Genomic DNA, 17,697 nt, shown 5'->3' with positions numbered 1-17,697 from the left:
ATTCCTAGAGTCGTCACAAAGATTAAAGATTTTGTAAAGTGTGCAAAGTTCCCAACTTCGCCTGACTTTCAGACCTGGGTTAATAGAAGGCATGGACCACATTTCAGTCCTGATTTAAGAATTACTGTTTATTACAAATAACTAGACTCTAGCTATGATAAACAATCATAAAATGTTGGCATAGAACATGACGAATTAAAACGCATTTCCCTTATAAACTTGCCCTTACCCACAGAGATAGATGGACAATAAATAGGTATGGACAGAGGGGAAAAGATTGGAAAGATAGTTAATTGGTCTTTGCTCCCAGGTTCTGCTGTGACTCTCCAGCTGACTACCATGTTGCTTCTGTCATCTTTCTCCAGTTGCTTCCACTGGTTACTAAGACTTTCATAACAAGTCTCTGATTTATCAGTTAAAAGTCACAGCTTGCAATAGCTGTTACAGGGCTGCTATGGTGCAATGGAATGTCTCTACCTCTGAGCCAGGAATCCTGGGTTCACGTCCCACCTGCTCCTGAGGTGGATAATGACATCTTCGAGCAGGTTTATTTGAAAATGTCTGCTTTAGGAAAGATAAACTGGTTTTCTCCAGGTTTAAAGTGAGTTTTGACTGCAGAGAACAGAGATTGCCCCCAAGCTGGAGAAGGAGCTGAATACTTCACTCTCTGTAACTTGTTCCCAGCTCCAAGCTATTCAGTGGAAAAAGAGCCAATCACACTGTTGGCACATAAAGGCCTGTGCCACTGATAATTGGTCACTAGTCCATAGACAAATTGGTACTTGTTACAGCAAAAGCTGTCTCTGTACACTCCCTTGGCTCCCAATCATCTGCAACTCAAACTTCAAATATTGCATGTCCAAACAGCTATTTACATGTTGCCTGGCATGGATGTTAGATTACCTGCTTTCAAAACTGCAGCGATCCTCTCAAACACTGTTTTTAAAAGAGGTCTTTATTTTTTCATTTCAGTCCCCAGTTGTTTAAAAGCCCCACAAAATTAAAACAATATGGTACTCTCAGTAGTCCTTCTTGTGGTTAACTAAGCTTCCTTTATGGTGCCACCCTGTGCCAGGCCTGCATACTGCTGCTGGAGTATGACAAAGCCAAGGACTTCCTGCTGAGGGCACAGAAACTGGAGCCGTTCAACCCTGATGTGAACTGTGCCCTGGTCAAGCTGGACAGGTGAGTGGAATCTGTCCTTCCCAGAGTATCTGGGAATGCCTGATGCCCGTGCTTGGCTCCTGGCTGTTTTTATGGGACAAAAGAATCAACATGTTTGAAATGATGGGACGTTGCAAATGATGAGTTTCTGACTTAGTGCACTGAGTGAGAGGCTTCGCTCACTGGGAATGTGTATCGGATAACTTCCAGCACCGAGCTTTCCAACCTCCGTAAGCAGGACACAACAGCAAAATGGTACCATTATTCATTGACTGTCCTTTCTATGTGCATTAGCATTCATAGACAGTAACTTTAGTGAAGAAAGTTATCTAGGATTATAATGACATCTTGATCAATTGGGTCAATGGGCTGAGGAGTGGCAGATGGAGTTTAATTTGGATAAATGTGAGGTATTGCATTTTGGTAATACAAACAAGGGGAGGACTTGTGCGATTTAAATGTAGGGCCTTGGGTGTTGTACAACAGAGAGACTTTGGTATTCAGGTACACAATTCTTTGATGTTTGTGTCACATGTGGACAGGGTGGTCAAGAAGGCATTTAGCACACTTGCCTTAGTTGCTCGAATTTTTTGAGTATAGGAGTTGGGACATCATAGAACATAGAACAGTACAGCACAGTACAGGCCCTTCGGCCCACGATGTTGTGCCGAACTTTTACCCTAATCCTAACGTCTATCTAACCTCCACCCCTACCTTATACTATCATCCATATGCCTATCTCGTAGCCGCTTAAATGCCCCTAGTGAGGCCAACTCCACTACCCTCTCCGGCAATGTATTCCATGCCCCTACCACTTTCCGAGTAAAGAACCTACCTCTGACGTCTCCCCTATATCTACCTCCACTCACTTTAAAACTATGCCCCCTCGTAATAGCTACCTCCACCCTAGGAAAAAGCCTCTGGCTGTCTACTCTATCTATAACTCTGATCATTTTGTACACATCTATCACGTCACCTCTCATCCTTCACAAGAGACAACAAGGTGCAGGGCTGGATGAACACAGCAGGCCAAGCAGCATCATAGGAGCAGAGAGGCTGATGTTTCGGGCCTAGACCCTCATCAGAAAAGTTTTTTTTTTTTTTCTTCTGTGGGTTCTCCGACAGTGGCCTCATGGCCAATGGCGGCGGGCACATTGTGGGGAAGGTTCTGGGTATGGCTGGGGATTTGGGGGGTGGAGGAAGCCCGTTTTGGGTGGTAGGCACCAGTAAGTTTACTGTACTTACGGTTTTTAGTGTCCAATAAAGCTGAGATGAAGGCTCTAGGCCTGAAACGTCAGCCTCTCTGCTCCTATGATGTTCTTGGCCTGCTGTGTTCACCCAGCCCTGCACCTTGTTGTCTCGGATTCTCCAGCATCTGCAGTTCCTACTACCTCTCATCCTTCGTCATTTTACAGAGAAAAGCCCTAGCTCTCTCAACCTTTCCTTGTAAGACTTTTCCTCCATTCCAGGCAACATCCCGGTAAATCCCCACTGCACCTTTTCCAACGCTTCCACATCTTTCCTGTAATGAGGCAACCAGAACTGGACACCATACTCCAGATGTGGCCAAACCCGGCTTTGTACAGCTGGAGCATAACTTCACGGCTCTTGAACTCAATCTCTATTAATGAAAGCTAACACACCATACGCCTTCTTAACAACTCTATCCACCTGGGTGGCAGCTTTCAGAGCATTGTGGACATGAACCCCAAGATCCCTCTGCTCCTTCACACTCCCAAGAATCTTTCCAATAACCCTGTATTCTACTTTCAAGTTTGGCCTTCCAAAATGAATCGCCTCACACTTTTCAGGGTTAAACTCCATCTGCCAACTTTCAGTCCAGCTCTGCATCCTATCAATGTCCCTTTTGTAACCTAGAACAGCCCTCCGCACTATCCACAACTCGACCCACCTTCGTATCGTCCGCAAACTTACTAATCCACCCTTCCACTCCTACATCCAAATCATTTACAAAAATCACAAATAGAAGAGGACCCAGAACAGACCCTCATGGTACACGACTCGTAACTGAGCACCATGTTGAATATTTTACCACCCTTTGCCTTCTAAGTGTCAGCCAATTTTGAATCCAATCTGCCACATTTCCCCCTATCCCATGCCTCCTTCCTTTCTGCATGAGCCTACCATGGGGAACCTAATCAAACGCCTTACTTAAATCCACGTATACCACATCCACTGCTCTACCTTCATCCATGTGTTTGGTCACCTCTTCAAAGAATTCAATAAGGTTTGTGAGGCATGATCTACCCCTCAATTCCATGCTGATTATCACGAATCAAACTGTGCCTATCCAACTGATCATAAATCCTATCTCTTGGAGCCCTTTCCAATAATTTGCCCACCACTGAAGTAAGACTGACTCACCTATAATATCCGGGGTTATCCCTATTCCCTTTTTTTGTACAAGGGAATGACGTTTGCGTCTCTCCAATCTTCCGGCATTATACCCATGGACAGTGAGGAGAAAAAGATCATCAACAAAGGCCCTGCGATCTCTTCCCTCGCTTCCCATAGAATCCTTGGATAAATCCCATCAGGCCCGGGGGACTTGTCTATCTTCAAATTCCTAGTACATCTTCCTTACTAACATCCACCTCCTCTAGCCTACCAGCCTGTTTCACACTGTCCTCCCCTACAACTAGGTCCCTCTCAGTTGTGAATGCCAAAGAAACGTATTCATTAAGGATCTCTCCTATCTCTAGGCTCCGTGCACAAATTCCCTTTACAATCCTTGATCGGCCCTACCCTTTCTCTGGTCATTCTCTTATTCTTCACATACGTGTTAAAAGCCTTGGAGTTTTCCTTGATCCTATCTGCCAAGGTTTTCTCATGCCCCCTTATAGCTCTTCTAAGTCCTTTCTTCACCTCTTTCCTGGCTAACTTGTATCCCTCCAGAGCCTTTTCCGATCCTTGCTTCCTAAACCTTAAATCAGCATCCTTCTTACTCTTAACCAGTCGTTCAACCTCTCTCAAACCAAGGCTCCCTCACTTGACTGCGTCTTCCCTGCCTGCTAGGGACAAACATATCAAGCACACGCAGTATGCATTCCTTAAACAATCTCCACATTTCAATAGTGCTCTTCCCTGACAGCATCTGTTCCCATTTTATGTTACCCAGTTCTTGCCTAACAGAATTATAATTACCCTTCCCCCAATTATAAACCTTAGCCTGCTGTATATACCTATCCTTTTCCATGACTATTGTAAAAGTAACAGAATTACGATCGCTATTGCCAAAATGCTCTCCTACCATCAGGTCTAACACTTGGCCCAGTTCATTGCTAAGCACCAAGTCCAAAGTGGCCACTCCTCGTGTTGGTCTATCTACATACTGTCAGGAATCCTTCCTGAACGCACTGGACAAAATCTGCTCCATCTAAACTATTACAACTAAAATGTTTCCAATCAATATTTGGAAAGTTGAAGTCACCCATGACTACAACCCTGTGACTTCTGCACCTTTCCAGTATCTGCTTTCCAATCCGCTCCTCCACTTCTCTGCAACTATTAGGGGGTCTGTTTTTTAAAAAAATAAAATAAAATTTTTAAAAACCCCAACAAAGTGACTGCTCCTTTCTTGTTCCTGACCTCAACCCAAACTGACTCTGTAGACATATCATTCTCGAACTGCCTTTCAGTAGCTACTATACTAGCCCTGACTGGCAATGCCACTCCCCTGCCTCTTTTGCCACCCTCCCTATTTCTTTCAAAGCATCTAAATCCCGGAACTTCCTACAACCACGTTGAGGTTATACAGGATTTTGGCGAGGCCTCTACTGGAGTACTGTGCGCAGTTCTGGTTGCTCTGTTACAAGAAGGATATAATTAAATTGGAGAGGGTTCAGAAAAGATTGACCAGGATGTTGCTGGGAACGGAGGGTTTGGGTTATAAGGAGAGGCTGGATAGGCTGGGACATTTTTCAGTGGAGTGTGGGAGGCTGAGAGGTGACCTTATTGAAGTTTATAAAACCATGAAGGGTATAAATAAAGTGTTTTTTCCCTAGGGTTGGGGATCTCAAGGCGAGGGGGCATATTTGTAAGGTGAGAGGAGAAAGATTTTAAAAAGACAAAAGGGGCAATTTTTTTTTTAAACAGTAGTTTGTGTATGGAATGAACTGCCAGAAGAAGTGGTGGATGTGGGTACAATTACAACGTTTAAAGACATTTAGGGAAGTGCATGAAAGGTTTGGAGGAATATGGGCCAACCGCAGGCCCGTGGAACTGGTTCACTTTGGAATTAGGGTCAGAATGGACTGGTTGGACTGAAGGGCCTGTTTCCGTGCTGTATGACTCATTTAGTTCCATTTGTGTCCTAAGAGTCTTAACATGGTAATAAGGTCTTCTCTGTCTCTTACGCTGCGGGGGAGTGGTGATAGAGAAGAGAGTTGGAATGGGATTGAATATTTGCTGGGACTGGGGAACCAATCAGAGTCTCCAGCACAGTAACAAAGTTGCTGGAAAAGCTCAGCAGGTCTCGCAGCATCTGTGGAGGAGAAAACAGAGTTAACGTTTTGGGTCCGGTGACCCTTCCTCAGAACTGATAGTGGCACAATAACACAATGCTCTCCAGCACAATACCTGGATTAATACATAGACATTTCAGCGCCTAAGGTGACATGTCACCGATTTGATACAGAAATAAATGGGAATGCCAGAGCACTAACGATCTGGGAATGAGGAACTGCTTTTGTGAAAACCCTTTGGGAGTTTGTCATCTTAAACTTTGGAAGTTGATGAGCTGGAGGAAGCAGCAGTTTGTAAGCTGGCAGGACCTTGCAGATTGTTAATATGAGTCAGCATGGTTTAGGAAATGATAGTGATGGTAAATCGGAGCACCGATTGTGTAATGCGTGATTACACAAGTGAGGTGCGATTTGTCCTTTGCATTCCCCTGATTCTGCACTGGGTGGTGCTAGTGGACTTTGGCATAGGGACGGGAGTGCACAGTGTTGAAGGTGCATGTTGTGATCAGTAATTTTAAGAGTGTTGGGGTGTCAAAACCTTGATTTGAGTGTGGGTACTGTTCAGTGGTAACAGTCTGCTGTGAATCTTTTACTGCTACTATCAAAGCAGAGACTCAAAGTGCAGGTTATATTTGCCCACTCGTGCTGTCAGGGAAGATTAGGGCACCATTGACTTCTTCCAATTCCAGGCCTGTGCCCACATTATTTTTAGGTTCTGGCAAAGCATCCACCAAACAGGAAGGGAGAATTTTTCATAAATTGCAGTGTTGAAGAATCTACCCATTTGTTTGCTTTCCCTGCTGCCTAGATGCTACCGAGAGTGGAGCCTGAAGGAGAAGGAGATGTGTAGCAGGATGTTTGCTGCCTGGGAACCTGCAGCAGTGAAAGATTAAGGTGAGTCACTTCCTACGTTGATGGGAGTTGTAGCTAAAAGCAGGCTCTGTGCTGCTTCAGTATTTAGTGAAGGCTTTTTTAAACCGCCGCTGACAGGAAGAGGTTCTGTTGCCACTTTTCTCCCCTGATGGTTCTGTGTGTTACGATTTTACAGCCATCAGCAGCTCTTTGTGAGCAATCTCTGGGTTACAGGATATAAGCAGTCTGACACATGACCTGTGGTAAATATTGAGGGCCCGAGAGGAGCAGGTGGGAGGAATCTCCATCTCTTAAAGCTCTTGCTGACTGGGGAATTTCCTGCACTCGGAGCCAACTGTGGACCCAATTGATTGCAATTAATTGATGCATTTAGTCAATAACTTCAGCAACATTGTGTCATACAAATGCAAGATGCACCATGATTGTTTATCTAATGATTCCTAATTTGGATATTGGGTGTTAGTGTTCAATTTGGACAGTAGGTCTTTTTTTTTTTTGCCAGAATTCCTTTTCATTTCAGCTTTCGTGGTTCTTGTGTCTTTTAACCCACACAACGTTGGAGTGAGGGAGAGCGTGAGAGAGAGATGTGCTAACTTTGCATGCTCCTGATGAGTCTTTCTGCCCTGCCCCTACAGATTTATAGCAAACTATTAGCGCTTGGTGCCATTCATTCAAGTAACAATCCCACTGCTTCAAGAAACAACATGGTCTTGCACGGCTAAACTGAATTGCAAAATTCTAGTGATATTGATGGTCATGGGCCTTTAGAGACCAAAAAAGGGATTGACACTTAGAGGCAGGGGCACGGCTGAGGAGTTAAATGAATAGTTTGCATTTTTCTAGAAAAGAAGGGGATGCTGCTCAGGGTGACAGAGGAGGGACTCTGCACCTAGAAAGGTGCAAAATTAACACAGAAGGAATCTCAAAAGATTGTTGGTGCTTAAAGGTGACTGGGACCAGATGGGATGCTTCCAATGATATTGATGGGAATGAGGGTAGAATTTGCAGGGACGCTGGCCAATGATCTTTCAGTCTTCCCTGTGAGGTGCTGGAAAAGTGGAAAATTGCAATCGTTACAGTCATGTTCAAGAAAGCTTCAAGAATCCCAGCAATTACAGATCAGTCAGTATAACATCAGTGGTGGGGAAGCTTCTAGAAGCAATTATTCAGGAAAGACTTAGTAGCCATGTAGAAAAAGGTGGGTTAATTAGGACAATTCAGCATGGATTTCTAAAAGGGAAGTGATATTTAACTAACCTGCTGGAACATTTTGAAGAGGAGACAGGGTAACATGGTGATGTGGTATATGTGGATTTCCAGAAAGCATTTGATACTGTGCCATGCAACAGACTGTGACAAAGTTATAGATCATGGTACAAAAGGGACAATATTAACATAGACGCAAAATCGGCAGAGTGATGGGGAACATAGTGTAATGGTCAATGGATATTTTTTGGGCGAGAAAAGTTTTTTGTCATGAAGTTCCCCAGGGGTTGGTATTGGGCTCATTGCTTTCCCTGATACTTATGAATGATCAGGATCTCAGTGTGCAGGGGACAATTTCAAAGTTTACAGATGACACGAAATTTGGAAGTATTGTAAGTTGTGAGAAGGACAATGTGGAAGTCCAAAAGGACATTGACAAATTGGTGGATAGGTGGGAGATGAGCTTCAGTGCAGAGAAGTATGTGGTGATGCACTCTGGGAAGAAGAATATGGTAAGGTAATACAGGTTGGTATCCATTGCCTAATGTCTGAAAACTGAGGGGGGGGGGGGGAAAAACTAAAAACCAAAGGTCTTTTCAGAAATGAACCAGAAAGGACCTACCGACAGGCTGGATTGGGGAACTTTTGTGGGGGAGGTGAAGGAGAAAACTTTGCTTGGCCTAAATTGACCATTGCTATATTAAGGTACAGGGCTATTTTTATATTATTAAGGTACAGTGCTGGTGGGTACGGGGCCGTCTTGATATTATTTGGGTACGGTGCCGGTGTGTACAGAACTATTGCTATATTGAGGTATAGTACTGGAGGCTATGGGAATGCCACTTGTGTGAAAGTTCTGTTTCATATCTGTAGAGAGGTTCCTGCAGAAACCTTTAAAAGTGTTGCTGCTTCTTGCTTGCACAAGGTGCTTCTGCTGACTGTAAAACTTTAATTTTAAAAAAAAGTCACTGAACAATTTCTTCAGGTATAGCTTTGAAGTATCTCTCCCCCCTGTATTTTGTCAATCAGTTGGACCATGCAAATATTTCCGAGATCAGTACTTCAGTTTCAAAACTGACACCAAATCAGAATGAACCCTGTCTCTACTGGATAATCCCAAAACAGGCTTTGAATCTGTTCCTCCCAGACCTTTGCCTGTGTAAATGTGACCTGATGCACCCTCTGTTACTGTGCTGGTGACAGGAGCTGCCTTGCTATAAATGTTAGGTACTGAGTGACTTCCATTTCTGACCCATTCCAAGTAGACACTGAGCACAGAGCTGTGGCAATTCCTTTGGGAAGAGCGAAGTAATCTGCCCGTTAACTTCTGTTTCCCATCATAGACTTTACCCTGTTCTTTGTAATCTACCAAAACACGTACCAGTTTCAATGTCCTATAAAGCCTAAGAGCAGACCACAACTCCTCCTGCCTATGGCTTACAGTATTTTCCTTGCCTCTCTTTCATAAACGCAGGTTCGAGGGGCTGAGTTGCCTACTGCTCCTTGTTTGTATGTTCCCTCCCTATCCTTTCATACATCAAGCAAATGCCTGCTTATCGTGTGGGTGTATTTCATTCTGTCTTGTCCAGCTGCAGTGATATGAATTTTATTTTGAATCAAACCTCTCCCTGTTTGAGGTTTTTGACTTTTGATTTGTTTACATTTCCGCACATTCACGGCTCAGTTTGGGGGTTGGTGGGGGGGTGGTGGGAGTGGTATTGTCCCACACTTCATCTGGATTGAAGTTTTTTTTTTAAACTTTAAATCAGCCCTGCCTCCACACGCCCAGCAGGGTACCTGAAGCAGACTGTTTGAGTCACTATCCTGTCCGTATGTTTCTCCTCCACCACCACCATGGACACACAGATCTTTTGTTCCATTTATCACCACTTTCATCTCCCTGCTCCAGCTCACTATCGATCCAGCTGTATAATCTGCCGATTTAATTCTAGCTCCTCTCTCCAGCTGGAATGTGCCAAGCCTCCCTGGGCTGAGCCTGTGATCAATTTGTTGTTGATATCAGTGATGCCTCAAGCAGCCTTTGTCTGATTTTTCTCTCCTCCTGCCCCACTCCCCTGGTGCTTTGAGCTAGAATCACTGCTAGCACTGTGCCGCACACACAGTAGTTGACTCCCCAGCACTGTGTTTATGCTGGCTGCCTCCAGTGTGTCGAACAAATGCCGTTTCATGTAAACTGATAGTTTTTGAATAAAGTGCAGGGTGTGTTGCTGCCACTGCCTGCTGTCTCCAGGCCTGATCACTAATCATCATCTCAGCCTTTGTGAATTTTCTAATTACTTACAGGAGAGGTTAAGTTCAATGGCTGCACTGTGTAGGGTTCACTCAGACTGAAAACGGTGACTAACAGCCAAGATAGCTGTTGAGGTCATTCTGGAAAAGTAGAAGGATTAGATCAGCCATGGGTCTCTGTATTGTTTTGAATCTTTCCAAAAGCTTTCTTAACTTGCCAGTCTGTGCTCAGTGGTAGCACACTCCCCTCTGAGTCAGGAAGCTGGGGGTGCAAGCCATGCTTCAGATTAACGAGAACACAGTACGTAACTGTTTGGAATGCCTTAAGGTGAAACAATAACTCGGAGACATAAAAGATCCCACTATTTGAGAAAGGGTAGTGAATCTTTGATAGTAGGAACTGCAGATGCTGGAGAATCCGAGACAACAAGGTGCAGGGCTGGATGAACACAGCAGGCCAAGCAGCATCATAGGAGCAGAAAGGCTGACGTTTCGGGCCTAGACCCTCATCAGAAAAGCTTCTTTCTTTCTTTTTTTCTGAGTTCTCCGACAGTGGCCTCATGGCCAATGGCGGCAGGCACATTGTGGGGAAGGTTCTGGGTATGGCTGGGGATTTGGGGGGTGGAGGAAGCCTGTTTTGGGTGGTAGGCACCAGTAAGTTTACTGTACTTACGGTTTTTAGTGTCCAATAAAGCTGAGTAGAATTGTGAGTTCAGGTTGTGGATCCTACGAAGAATGAAAAACAGGAGAGGTCCTTTGCAGGTCTGGGAGAGGGAGGCTCTGAGCTGGGGTAGGCTTGATTGTAGTGCCTGGAGTTGCCGGCGCATTGCTGCAAGTGTGTGTTTCAGGAGTCGCAGGGAGAAACGCTTCTGAAGGATCTCAACACCATGAGTGTAGATATTGTCACGTTTGGGGCCGAATTGGGAAGGCTTGAATGTGGATTGTAGTCCATTGGGGATGATCTGGTTCCGTAGGCAGGTGCTAAGGAAGGTGATGTGGCTGTAGTACCTGGTTTGCTTCAGGACATGATCGAGCAGTTTCAGGGCCGAAGAGATTACGAGAGAGTTGCAGTGGGAGAGAGATCCCCTGAGGTTTGTCTGGAGGGAGGAGGGTAACTTCTTCAGGCTAGGCATCCTTAGAAGAGGCTTTGCAGTGGGGTTAAAATTGAATCAGAGATAGTAGGAACTGCAGATGCTGGAGAATCCGAGACAAGCTTTTCTGATGAAGGGTCTAGGCCTGAAACATCAGCCTTTCTGCTCCTATGATGCTGCTTGACCTGCTGTGTTCATCCAGCTCTGCACCTTGTTGTCTTGTAGTGAATCTTTACCTGCCACAACCATGACTTCAGTTTAAAAGTACCTTACTGGCTGTAATGTCCTTTTTTTTTATATAATCATTCAACAGCCAAGTCAATGTATTAACGAGAAAAGTAGCAGATCGGGTTATACGTGAATGAATTTTGGGAAAGGTTGAATTTGATGCCTTCCATCATCTCATTACCAGTTTATGATATTTCTGGGACCAGGCAGGTAGAGTCGAATGGTTCAGGATGTTGCCTACCTGGTCTGAAAATTAATGTTGACAGATAACTGCCCCTGCTGCATCTCATATTAATGATGCTTGACAACATCACTCTTTATTTTAGATTTTCCACCTCCATATCTGTTACACTAATTGGCTTCCATCTCTAAATGATTACGAGATCCTTCATTAGTGTTTATGTCGATTTCAGAATGAGCCTGTAATAATGAAGCAAAATGCTTCTAATAATTATTTTAACCACTGTGATTAACCTGTGCCTCTCGGGCCCATTGTACCATTGCTGAGCAGTGGACTGTTGCAACATCAGATCTCATTCCAGGATTAAACAACCATGCAATATGTAATTAAACATGAATGAGTGAATGGATAAGAACAATCCAATAGCTATAAAGTTACACCATTTCCTTTAGATGTCTCAAAGGCAATGCTGAATTGGTATTCATTTAAAATTCTTTATGCACTGAATGTTTTCTTTTATAAGCACTCTTAGCCGCTGAGCCTGAGGTTGTGGGTTTAAATCCCAGCCCAGGGCCTGAGCGCACAAGTCGAAGAAATGATGCACCACTGTAGTGCTGAAGGGTTACTGCATTGATCAAGCTGCTGTCTTACAGATGAGAAGCTCAACTGAGGCCTCGCCCAACCTGACAAGTGAATGCAAAACATTCTGCTGTGCTATTTTGAACGAAACCACGAAAACCGATTGGTCTGTTTGGTCATTGTCTCACTGCTGTCTGTGGAACTTTCAGTCCATAATTTGTCTTTTCCATTTTCCTTGGTGTAATGGTAATGTCACTGAGCTGACAATCCAGGAGCTCGGGCTATTTCGGGAGGGTGGGAGCTACATGTCAGATTCCACTGTAAACGGTGGAATTTAAATTCAATTGACAAATCTAGAATTGCAAGTGAATTTCCATTAGCGACCATAAATCCATCAATTGTTGAGAAGGAAACTGCCATCCTTACCTGGTCTGACTTACATGTGACTCAATACCCACAGCAATGTGGTTGACTTTAAAGTGCCTGTGATATTCGCATCTCATGGAAACATCAGTGACTGCATTTCAAAATGGCTTAATGGGCCCTATAGGACTTTGGGGGAATCCTGGGTTCTGTAAATGCAAGTCTCTTTTTTTTTTTGTTTTTGTTTTTTTTTTGTCTTTGCTGCACTTCAGAGACAGAACGAACCTGACTTAACTTGAAAGTGGTTCTCTCAACCTTGTCATTATCAGTATTCCCACAACAGTGGTGAAGGTGAATAACTTGCAGCTGGCTTTCATACATTGCCAGAATTGATCAAATGTATTTAGTTAAGGACTGATGCCTTTCTTTAGGTCAATAGTCCAAACACCAGTTTAAACCATCCTTGTGACTTTGGTGAGTTTAGGCCAAGACATGGAAGTTCATTGTGGTTGACTTATGTCCTTGTGTAGTGTGACTGGATTCAAAGGATCAGATGCCAAAGGTAAGAGTTAGCTGTGAGGCTGGAAAAGCACAGCATCTGAGGAGCAGGTAGGTCAATGTTTTGGGCCGAAACATTAACTTTCCCGCTCCTCGGATGTTGTCTGAGCTGTGATTTTCCAGCCTCTCACCTACAGTCTCTGGCTTCCAGCATCTACAGTCCTTCCTGTCTCCAAGTCAAAGGTAAAAGTTAATTCTTTGCTTCATTTGCCAACGATAAAATGACTCCCAGGTTGTCAACTAAGTTAATCTCTTAAAAAGAGGGGGCACTGCCCTCAGGCCAGGGGCTGAAAGAGATGACCTTGGTTTGGAATCCGTTTCCAATCTAGCAACTTCGTGGCTTACCAAGAAAACGAGCTTTATGTTATAGAGACAACTGGTATCGTGGTGGGACGAGCATCAGTTTCCTCAGGGTGAACTGCGCTGTCAGTGATCAAAAAACAGCTTTGTATTGGCAGTGAGCTGAGCATCAAGCGCTGGTCAAATCCAACAGCACGCTAATAGGACATCAGCAAGCTCAAAACGTGGGGCAACTTTCCAATGGAAGCTCGGTAAAATCCTTCCTGCAGATAATCCTCTCACTATTAAAGCCTTAATATTGCTGCTCCTTATCTGCTAAAATAGTCCTTTAGCTGTAATCTAAGACTCCCCAATTAATTTGCCTCCTGTGAGATATCTAATGGCGTTTAAAGTACTTCTGATGTCTAATAAACACCTTACCCACTGTGTCCCTTATAACTATGTACTGCATTACAAGATTCCTTTATTCGTATCAACAGCACAAAATAGTTCTCTTTCTCCCTGCACGTAGCTTTGTAATCCAAAAGAAATCATTAACCCCAGCAGAATGCTGGGGAAGGGAGCTTTCAATAGAGGCCCGGTCAACTTTATATTACCAGTAGCCTCGAGTCTCATACGCTCCATGTCAAATTGGAGAAAGACATTGACTGAGCTGGATGCTCCAAGGAGGGAGATCAAGGAGTGCGGCTAAGATTTAATAATTAGAAACCAAATCAAAAGGTATGCTCAGATAGGAAAATAAGTTGTGAATGAGGAGGAATGGTTGCACAGTTAGTTTTGCAGTAATAGGATTGCTGCTGATACTTGAGAAGTTTTGTAATGTAACAGGACTTAGGCAGGCGACAGTATGTGCTTGTTTCCCTCAATCTGTCAGCATGCTTAAGTTGGCATGTCTCTTATAACTTTGCACGTGTGAACGTTAGGATTTGTCAATTAGGATATCAGTTACTGACCGCAGTAGAGACTCGAATGAGTGAGCTCCACTGGGGGCACTGTTGCCTGAGTGCTGTCACTACAGGCTGGAAACTGGAGAACCTGTGATCTTCACACATCAGGGGAGAGGAAAACAAATCACCCATAAATTCTGACCCTACTTGGTTTAAGCAGAAGTTTATCACTCCATCAAGTTGAATCCTGAAGTAGATTCTGTTTTGTGGAGAAATATCCATGGAATCTGTCTTGTAGTTGACACGGTTTGAACATTTACAGCTGGAAGCTGACATGTGGCTCAATGCTGACTAACCAGCAGGTTTTATAAGGCCCTTGTACGTGATAAACGACCAATTACATTTTCACACGAGTGAGTAGACGTCTGTACTCTATCCACTGTGATCACGCTTGGAGTATTTTCTCAGCCAAACTACAAATTTTGCAGCACTTGGCAAGTCTTTGAAAGCAAGAATTGAGTAGTGGGATTAGTGCAGATCAGTCAGGGCTTGGATTCATGTGTTGAACTGATACAGGGTATGTTTTTCCTTACATTGTGGTGACGTGCTGTTTGAGATTGGATGCTGGGATGACAAATCTAGAGTAAGTGAACCTACTTTGTTAAGTACATGATTTTATTTCCTGTACAACAATGTATGTTGTTGGCTAAGATTTAACCAAATGTAAGGCGAAGGGGGCTGTCAATGCCTGCTATGGATGCTCAAAGACTTGTTACTGCTCGTGTTGTAGATAAAGCTGTCCTGGCCTGAGCACATCTTAGTCTTTGTTTTCAGCATAGCTATTTAAGTCTGCATCCATGTCAGTTTGAACTTTTAAAATTCTGACCATTTTGGTTAAGTCTATGTATACAGTGCCTTCATTCTGTCTCCATGTTTGGTGGCACGGAAACCATCTGAAAGTTTGCTGTAAACTTGCTGGACGTTCCAGAAGAGACTGAGTCGCCCGAAAGCCCTGGGTCGACTGTATCAGAAACCAGCCCTCGGGCAAGAAGGACATTGACATTTTATAGGGTCAGAGGCCATGGGTTATACACCCACTAGGCCTGACCCAGATGAAAGCCACCCAGTATAGTTAGCTCCTCCATCCATTGTAACCTTCTGTCTGCCTACCATTGTACTGTGATTATGATCCCAGCTTATGGTAATGCTGGACAGGTCTGATTCCAAAATGAAAACTGTCTGGGTAGACCATGAATTTTATTTTACCAATTTGGTCAGTCACTGAATATATTCACAAAAAGCTGCCAATTTACTTTTATTGAAAGAACCTCAAAGTTTTTATAATGCACAAGAATGGAATAAAATAATTATAGTATATGAAAACACAATTTGGAAGGATGCAATCCTTTTTACATAAGGGAACCCCAGTGAAGTGTTACTTTTCGCTTCACTCTGATTCCTTACTCAACTAACAAGATCACATTGTTTCCTTTCAATTCACTGAACTTCTGCACCTTTTGCTGATATGATTCTCTCTGGTACTGTCTCTCCTCAAGTCACGTAGACACTGACTCGCTGTGCTCTGAGGGGGAAAACAACTGAGGATTTATTTATTTATTTTTTTTTTTTTTTTTTTTTTTTTTTTTAGCCCTTTGTACTTGTGCTGCTGAAACAGCTTCAGACCTACACTCCCTGGCAGCCATACAGCCACTCCAAGTATCTGTAGACACCAAATGATTGCTTACACTTTGATGTCTGGTTTTGTGAATTGCTGCTGTGCCTGGACCTCGCACTTAGTGGGAGAAAAATCTTACAGGCTCTATGGTTTAAGACTTCTTTCTGATTCTGATTGCCTGGAAACTGCCGAAACTAACCTGTCCTTCGGCTGGTATCGATATCGATAACGTGACCTGCTTGAGGCTGCTCTGCATCTATCTCTCTGTGGGTCATAAATCTTAAATTAGTAAGCATGCCAGTAATTTCTCACCAAGTAGTTTGTATAGTCCTTTAGCCTTACTACTTTTTTTAAAAAAAACTTTCTGACCATTTTAACACAAATATTTCGCTGAACTGAAACTCAAATTTCTATATCTTAGAACCCAAGATCCCAAATTATAAATTATTATAAACCCTCATTAAACTTGAAAGATTTTTTGTGTTTTCAGTTCCACCTAGAGGTCACCTCAGATCTCGAACTCTGTAGTTTGTTATTTCCCAGTTTCTACTTATTCAATTTGAACTACAGACATGGTTTATCTTTAAATTGTTCTCAAGATTTCTCTTTTTCTGTTTCACCTACTATCTGTAAACCACGTGGGGCCTCTCTTCCTTTATCTATGTTCATGATTGGATTCTCCTATGTGCTCCTAACCTTTCTTCATATCTCTGTTCTCCACATCAAGGACTCAGTCTTGTCGTTCTTCTGTTCTGGGGATTGGATGAGATGAATGTCCCCACAAGGCTGATCGTGCCACTGGAGTTATTTCTGAACCGATCAGTGCTCAGCTTCAGTATGATGGCCTCAAACTGCAAATACAGTTTACAAAATAGGAAGTCACGCCAGACGAGTGCGTGCAAATTTCTGCAAGAATACACTGCCGGAGCAGTTTGTTCGTAAAGTGATTATCTTGCAGTTCATAGACTTTGCTTTATAGTCAACATGCAGTTTGTTTTCAGTACTGCATATGGTCAGTACTGAGTCCATCACTCCTTAAATTCTTTCACTTCCCTTTCCACTGTTTTGATGCGATTTACTGTATTAACCTCTTCCTTCACTTTTATCTCCAGTGAGCAACACAATGCATTTGTCATTGTGTGCTGCATCGGTCATATTCCTATTCAATTGCAACTTATTCTCTCTCACTTCCTTGCCTGCTTAGTTTTTTTTTCCCCATCCTTTGCTAATTGCAACTCATTTCAATGGACAAAGCATGCAAAGTCCTGTACTCTGCCATGTTTTCTCCAACTCCCTGTGTCCCATTTGCTTTCAAATTCATATTTTGGAGATATTTACCTGTTCTGAATCCTCTCATGGGTCTCAGCCATTCTAATACCTGACTTCTTTTGTTGTAACGTTGTTGACAATTTGTTCAGCTTCTGCCTTCAGGAACTGCCTATCTAGTTGCTTCCTGCTGTCAGGAATCTCCTTTGAATTGAGGTTGTTGACTTGCTCGCCAAGCTGGCTTGTTTTCGTTCAGACATTTTGTCACCGTGCTAGGTGACATCATCAGTGAGACTTCGGCTGAAGCGATGTTGTTCTACCCCGCTTGGAATTTATGCTGTCTGGTCTGTTACAGTGAGTTGTCATTTTTGGTTCTGTTCTGTATGGGTTTTTATATAGGGTCCAACCCTATACGTCTGACTGAAAACAAGCCAGCTCGGTGAGCAAGCCAACAACCTCGCCCACAACCCAAGCTACAAATCATTGCTGAAACCTTAAATCTCTTTGAATTCTTTTGTTTGTGCTTGACATGATGATGCTGTCTGCTTTTCGTTCTTTTCGTTCTTTTCGTTCTTTTCGTTCTTTTCGTTCT

At 43.4% G+C, this 17,697-nt stretch overlaps 1 protein-coding gene across 7 annotated transcripts in view; it reads left to right on the top strand.

Moving 5' to 3' along the window:
• The window catches only part of fkbp6 (FKBP prolyl isomerase 6), a 53,047-nt gene that overhangs the window by 32,490 nt on the left and 2,860 nt on the right, over window positions 1–17,697 (top strand). For 5 of the 7 annotated variants that reach the window (XM_020517724.2, XM_048612691.1, XM_048612690.1 and 2 more), the window contains 2 exons: window positions 1,076–1,185; window positions 6,457–6,542. The exons of 1 other annotated variant lie outside the window; for it this stretch is intronic. In XM_020517724.2, the coding sequence (XP_020373313.1) occupies window positions 1,076–1,185; window positions 6,457–6,541 (195 nt within the window). In that variant the 3' untranslated portion in view covers window position 6,542. The remainder of the gene's footprint in view (window positions 1–1,075; window positions 1,186–6,456; window positions 6,543–17,697) is intronic. One more of the 7 variants, XM_048612693.1, reaches the window with a different exon arrangement.

The sequence above is a fragment of the Rhincodon typus genome, chromosome 26, assembly GCF_021869965.1.
Source record: "Rhincodon typus isolate 14 chromosome 26, sRhiTyp1.1, whole genome shotgun sequence".
In the NCBI taxonomy this organism is placed as follows: Eukaryota; Metazoa; Chordata; class Chondrichthyes; order Orectolobiformes; family Rhincodontidae; genus Rhincodon; species Rhincodon typus.
The sequence above is the reverse complement of the archived record's forward strand: the minus strand, read 5'-3'. Positions and strand labels throughout refer to the sequence as shown.